Source organism: Corvus kubaryi, unplaced genomic scaffold, assembly GCF_017639235.1.
Source record: "Corvus kubaryi isolate FWS band 111438036 unplaced genomic scaffold, C.kubaryi_AGA036_p1.0 37334, whole genome shotgun sequence".
NCBI lineage: Eukaryota > Metazoa > Chordata > Aves > Passeriformes > Corvidae > Corvus > Corvus kubaryi.
In genome coordinates, this window is record NW_024581108.1 from 24,743,565 (window position 1) to 24,750,561 (window position 6,997).

The 6,997-nt window shown below is 48.9% G+C and overlaps 1 protein-coding gene across 4 annotated transcripts in view; it reads left to right on the forward strand.

The window, feature by feature from the left end:
• PDE4B (phosphodiesterase 4B) overlaps positions 1-6,997 on the forward strand; it is a 175,771-nt gene that overhangs the window by 20,088 nt on the left and 148,686 nt on the right. For 3 of the 4 annotated variants that reach the window (XM_042030923.1, XM_042030924.1, XM_042030922.1), the window contains 2 exons: positions 3,210-3,319; positions 5,245-5,480. In XM_042030923.1, the coding sequence (XP_041886857.1) occupies positions 3,278-3,319; positions 5,245-5,480 (278 nt within the window). In that variant the 5' untranslated portion in view covers positions 3,210-3,277. Of the gene's footprint in view, positions 1-3,209; positions 3,320-5,244; positions 5,481-6,997 lie in introns of those variants that run through there. The other variant, XM_042030928.1, reaches the window with a different exon arrangement.

Sequence of the window (6,997 nt, forward strand, 5' to 3'; positions counted from 1 at the left end):
CCCTGAACCCACCTTGGGGGCTGTGCAGGTCATGCCCTAAACCTAATATTAACCCTAAATTCACCCTAGGGGCTGGGCAGATCAGGCCCTAATCCTAACCCTAAACTCACCCTGAGGGCTGTGCAGGTCCTGCCCTAACCCTAACTCCAAACCTAACCCTAAACCCACCCTGGGGCTGTGCAGGTCATTCCTGTGGGTTCTTACCATAACAGCAGGGTTCCACCAGGCCATACTCCTGTTTTTCCCACTGTCTGGCTCTGGTGACGGCCGTGGATCCTGGGGGAAGCATCCCCGAGTCCTCGTTGCTGTCCTTGGCTCATCCCTGCCCATCCCTGTGTGGAGAGAAGCTGGGGAGGTGCTTTGGGACCCAGATCCCACAGCCCCGGGATGGGCACTGCTGCAGCAGCACTGTTGCAGTGGGGATCCTGCAACACGCATATATCAAACCAGGAGTCCCGTGGAAAGGAAATACATATGGACAGACAGATTCTTGCTAGATATTTCAGAGATGTTTATTTCTCCAGCCGCATGGCCGGAGCTCTGCTGAGGAACTGCTCCAGTCACGGGACCAAGGGTCCTTCTGCCCGCGCAGGGAACACAAACCAACCCATGGGAACGAGGCTGAGCAGGGGCAGGGAAACCCCGTGTCTGTGCCCTCAGGGCCCCTCTGCCAGGGCTACACGGCAGGGGAGGGACCCCAACACCTCACCCGTTTTATTTTAATAAAAGGAGAATGAAAACAACTGGATAAACATAACAAGAACAGTTTCAAAACAAAACAAGCCACCCTCCTGAGTCTTTAAATGTCCAAACAGATTCTCTGGAACATCTTAGGGCTGACAGAAGGGAGACAGAATTCTCTGAGCATGCTTTGTGGGGAAACTGAGGCAGGAGAGGGTTTAACTTCTTCCCTCCCCCTTTTCATCCCCCACTCGGCATTGGAAAGGGATTTTTGGGGAAACAATTGGCAAAAGCATGGTTTTGTGAGGAAAACCATGGATGAAAAAACAGATTGGGAATACACTGGGGGTAATAGGACATAGGGTAAAAGGGAAAGGTGGGATTAGGAAAGGGAGACTGTAGGGGGGACTTACAATGGAGATACTGTCTAACATGACTACGATTTTTTGCATATATACTGCCTTTTACAGGAACACCATCAGGCCCAGTGACCTGTGATGCTTGTAACCCTTTTCTACCTCGTATAATTTTGAATTGCACCACCTCTCCATCTCCCAAGCTTGGGATGCATTTTTCAGGGTTATTCTTTTTAATAGCAGTTCTATGCACGAATATGTCTTGCTGGTTGTCACACCTTGTTATAAAACCATAATTTTGCTTAACATTATACCATTTTACTATCCCTAAGGTCTTAGTTACTATGATCTTTTTCCGAGTGGCTGCTGTTTTCTGTCTCGCTGCGTCTTTGCTCTCTCCTTCGGTCGCTCCCGCGTTGGAATTGTCGGGGCTGCTGGTGCCTGCGCGCTCTTCCCGGGGTCGCGTTCGGGGCTGTGCGGGCCGGGCCGGGCCGCGCCGCTCAGTTCTCCGTGCGTCGCCTCCTCTGGTCGCAGCTTCGCTGCCGCTGCCGGGCGCTGCACCCACGTCTCGGCCGGGCCCCCGGGCGACGACTCCCCCGCGCCCTGCTCCAGCGCGTGTTTCGGTTCGGCGCGGCTCCGTCTCGGTCGGGCATTCCCGGGGCTCGCTCCACCACACGCTGCACGCGGCCGGGCAGGCACCGCCGGGTCCCGCCGCTCCTCGCTCCGCCACCGACACTGCGGCTCGCGTGGCTCCGCCCGCGTGCGGGAACTGCCTCGCTGCTGCTCGGAGAGCGCTCGGTGCACGTGGCCTGGGCCGCACGGTCCCTGCGCCAGGCTTCCCTTCGCCAGGACACAGCTGACATTGCTCAACAGTCTCGGTAACTAAATAATATTCACGAAAATATTCTTCCATCGGCATATATTTTGACTCCAGTATTAACTGTGTCCAAACGGTTTTCCAAAAGCCCTTGGTAAGAATTAAATCCCAAGAAACATAGAAAAAGTTCTTAAACAACCATGCCAGGAAGTGTTTCAGTTCTTTTTGAGCTTGAATCAAGCTAAAATTTACAAATCGTTGTTCAAGAATCATTTTAAGTTTAAGATAAATGTCCATATGCGGCTCGGAGAGCCAAGAGTCTTCCCACGGTTCCTCCATAGTTTAGATATGGAATAGCAAAGCAAAACCAAGAAGAGGAATCCAAAGTTTCCAGGGTTTACTCACACAAATCAGTCGCTTAGGGATCGGGGATCGTTCTGCCCGCATTCTCCACCATTTGTTGCAGTGGGGATCCTGCAACACGCATATATCAAACCAGGAGTCCCGTGGAAAGGAAATATATATGGACAGACAGATTCTTGCTAGCTGTTTCAGAGATGTTTATTTCTCCAGCCGCATGGCCGGAGCTCTGCTGAGGAACTGTTCCAGTCACGGGACCAAGGGTCCTTCTGCCCGCGCAGGGAACACAAACCAACCCATGGGAACGAGGCTGAGCAGGGGCAGGGAAACCCCGTGTCTGTGCCCTCAGGGCCCCTCTCCCAGGGCTACACGGCGGGGGAGGGACCCCAACACAGCACCATCCACAAACGTGGTGTGCATGTGAGCACTGGGAATGCTCTGGCTGCCAGGGAGGGATAAATGGGAGTGCTGCATGAGGAAGCCCAAGGAAATGGAAACAACTGGGAGTGCCCCAGCTGCGAATGGCAGGAAGGAAAACCCCTCTCCTGCAGGAGGATCTGGCTCCACCTGCCTTTTCCAACAGGCTTTGGTAATTATTTGTAATTATTTGAGAAGTGCCCAGCAGGCTTTTGTGCCTTCCCAGCACATTTGAGATGGTTTTCCATGAAAATCAGGACTGAGGGCTGAGCAGATCCAGCCTCGTGCTCAGGAAAAGGGCCCGTGGAGCTGTGCAAAACGTGGGATAAGAGTGGGAAACAGAAGTGTGGGAAGCCAGCGCTGTCGTGGGGGTGGCACTTGGGGACACAGATTAGTAGGGGACACAGAGGTGCTGCTTGAGGGTTGGACTTGATGAGCTTAAAAATCTTCTCTCCAGCCTTAATTCGATAATTTTATCCGAATGGGGAGCCAGGGATAAACCAGCTCTGAATTTAGTAGTTCATTTGTTAGCAAACCCAGCTGGTTATTCAAAAATAGGTTGGTTTTTTTTCTTTCAGCTTGCCCCTCGGAAGAAATTGCATTCACCAGAAGTTTTTTTATCCGGGGCTGCACTCAAATCTCAATAATGAAGAAAAGCAGAAGTGTCATGACAGTGACTGCAGATGAGGTGAGTTCCTGCTGAAGTTCTAGTTTTCCTTTTTTCCCTTTCCTTTTCCATTTTTTCTGTAGTAAAAATGAGCTAAAAAGTTGATTTTGTCTCATTTTTTAAATATAATCTGGTTTGGCTTTGATTGCTGACAGATCATCGTGGAGGATTTTTATATAATAAGCAGAAAATAAGCCCAGCGCATTAAAAAAGGAACCTGTGAAAGGTTTAGAGGAGTTTTATACAGGTTTTGTATGGGCTGGTGGTCTGTGGGCAGGGAATGTTGGTGGGATTTATGGAGTATTTGCTCTGGATCCCACCTTTTTTATGTATAAATATATTGGTATTTCAACAACTCAACACTTGATATGATGATGGATTTTTTATTTCGTTATTACCTTTGCTAATTGCCATGGAAATTCCCAAATAATTGAACCCCAGATCCCATTCCCTGGGGAAATGTCTCCGTTGGGAATGATGGCCTGATAACCACAGCCTCAATTGGCTGGTTTGTCATAGGGCTCCCAAAAAACGGGAAATCACTTGGAATGTTTAGGAAAAGAGTGGAAAATAAGGGTTGGTGTATCCTGGAGCAGTTCTCCAGTAAATAAGTGTTGTTTCCCACTCTTATCCTAAGTTTTGCACAGCTCCACGGGCCCTTTTCCTGAGCACGAGGCTGGATCTGCTCAGTCCTCAGTCCTGATTTTCATGGAAAACCATCTCAAATGTGCTGAGAAGGCACAAAAGCCTGCTGGGCACTTCTCAAATAATGACAAATAATTACCAAAGCCTGTTGGAAAAGGCAGGTGGAGCCAGATCCTCCTGCAGGAGAGGGGTTTTCCTTCCTGCCATTCCCAGGAGTGTTTTCCACCCGATTTTGGGCTGTGAAAGACAATGGAGAGCTCGTGCTTTGCATTCCATGGAATCATTTAGGTTGGAAAAGACCTCCAAGATCATGGAGTCCAACCAGTCATGAAGGACTTAATAAGTGATGATGGATAACTAAACCTCACTCATTTTCTCTGGGTCCCCAGTCCTGGCTGGGACTGTGGTAGGGATTTATAGGGAAAGTGAACAGAGGGATTTAGGGTTTGGAAAAATCAAAATTCGGGAGCAGGTAGAAGAAGAGGATCAATGTGGCCTCTTGATTATAAATATTCTGTGATTAAAGATAAATATTCTGTGATTAAATTCAGCTTCTCCTGAAAGCTCATCACATGGAATACAAAAATAACCTCATTTATTTTGGACAACTCTCTTTGAGGAGCTGAATTCTTTGGGTGACACCAAAGCTGTTCTGCTGTGGGAGAACTCCTGGATGAGCTTCTGGGAGACTGACAGCCCACTCTGAGATCATGGGGGTGTTTCAAATAAAAATCAGGAGGAATTAGAAGAGGGAAAAGCTTCAACTGATCAAAACAGAGATCAAATTGGAGAAATCTGGGAACAGTCCTGAAGGATTTTGTCTGCTCTGGGATTTTGTTTTCAGTCGGTGCAAATATTTCCTGGTCTGTTCAGGGCTTGTTCCTGGGAATGGAATCTGGATTTGGTGGGAGCTTGGAGTGCTGGGATCCCTCAGGCCAGTGGGAAAAGCTGGGAATGTTCTGTCAGGAGATGAGAGTCCCTGGGTTGTGTGGAGAAGGATCCAAATGGGTTTTTGGGGATTATTTCTCCCAGCAGTGTCAGGGGAGCCAAGCTGGACGTTCCTCTCTTGAGAGGAAGTGTTCAGTGAGGTTGGAATTAGCTTGGATGAGTTCTGAGTGAATTTCCAAGTGCATTGATGATGATACAATAAAAAGCAGAGCAGTCAGGCTGTGCCAGGTTCTGGAGCTGTGGAGTTCTCATCTCCTGCCATAACTCTGGCTGGAGAATTGTGGTTTATCCTCATGGAGGAAATCCTTTGTTTGCAGAATTTAGGAACTTGAGTGGCCTCTGTGTGTTTGCAGAACTCCCTGGATTACCTGGAATGTGGGCTCAGCAAATCCTACAGCACTTCCAGCCACGCCCTGGGCATTGACCTGTGGAGGGGCCGCAGGTGCTGCTCGGGGAATCTGCAGCTGCCGCCGCTGTCCCAGCGGCAGACGGAGAGGGCCAGGACACCCGACAGGGACATCGTGTGCAGGCCGACCACGCTGCCCCTGCTGCCGCCTCCCAGCATTGCCATCACCACCTACCACGACTGGTAGGTCCTATCAGTCGCGTCTAATTGTGGTTTTAGGAATTAATTCGTTTGGTTGGTTGGTTGGTTGGTTGTTTTCTGGTTTCAAATAGGCTTTTTCCTCCGTTTTTAACTTTAAACACACAGATGATATGTTTTCATCTGATTGATCAATGTTGGTGTAGCGTGGATGTAAGTTTATGAAGCAAATTATTTTTGTGGTTTTTTGGAAATTCTACTTTGTTAAAAAAACTCTCCTGAAACTTCTGATTCCGGTCTTGACTGGAGGATTTTTGTTCCTGACTTAGCACCCACACGAGTTCAGGGTGGTGGTAAACTTCCACAAATGGTTGAGGAAAAGGCTTTAACTCTCTGGATGTTTCTGGCTCTTGTGGGAGGAAAAAGGCTTGGGAAAAACCCCACTGGATCTAAAATTAAGCTCGAGATAAGTCCCCGAGAAACCATCAGAGAGCTGATTACAAGGGGGTCGCTCCAGGGTGAGTTCCAAAACTGGAGCTGATGCCAAGTGCCAGAACAAGGGAATTAATCCAGAGGGAGAGGAGGAAGGCAAAGCCCTGAGTGTCCCTGTGCTGGAACTGGATTTTATGGCAAAAGAAGGATGTATGTCCTGCTTGTCGTAGGAACATCGAGATGATGTCAATGTCACCTTAAATCCTGTGCTCTCAGCTTCGGGTTTAGAGTCAGCTTTAGGTTCTGAACTTTCCTCTCTCAGCTCCATTTGCTGGTTCACGTTCCCATCATTGTTCCCAGCTGGAATCTGGGTTTCTGTTAAGCTCAGCGCTCCGCAGTTTGCATTCAAGCAGCTCTAGAGGACATCCCAAATCCATTTGTTAAAGTCCTTTGGAAAGAGTTTTCCTGCTGAAAATAGGATTTCTAAACTGCCCTGGATATCTGAGATAGAGGAATTGCAGGAGCTTTTGTCCAGGTTTTGTGATTTAATTGCTGGGATAAATGGAGCCATGAGTTCCCTAATTTTAGATGGATTGGGAATTCTGGCAATAAAAGGGTTGGTTCACCTCTGTGGCATTGTGCAAATGTTCCCTTTTGTGGGGCAGGAATTTGTATTCCCGACTGCCAGGCCAGCGGGAGCCTTTCCATAGGGTGACTTGGAAGGATGGATTCGCTCAGAGCTTGGAATGTGCCTCTGTCCATGGTTTGGGAGAAACGCCGTGGATTTAGCAGCAGTTTCCCTGGAACACAAGAGGGCACCGCTGCTCCTCTTTTCCGTTTCAGCGCAATCCATGGATGGGGATTTTCCTGGAACGGTCTGTGCCGATCCCAGGGAGCCCTGACAACACTGCTCAGGTTGTTGCTGTTCTGTAGTGCTGTAAGATTCCCAGTTTTCCATAGGAACTGGGAGTTGCTGGTGTGACTGGGATGCAGCACTGTCCCAGCTCCTGTTTCTGCATCCTCCTCACCTCCCTGACCACTTAACACTGGCTGATCCTACAAGGACTGGCCTGAACATTCCCATTTTTTATTTAATCCTAATCCTCACCTCCCTGACCACTTACACTGGC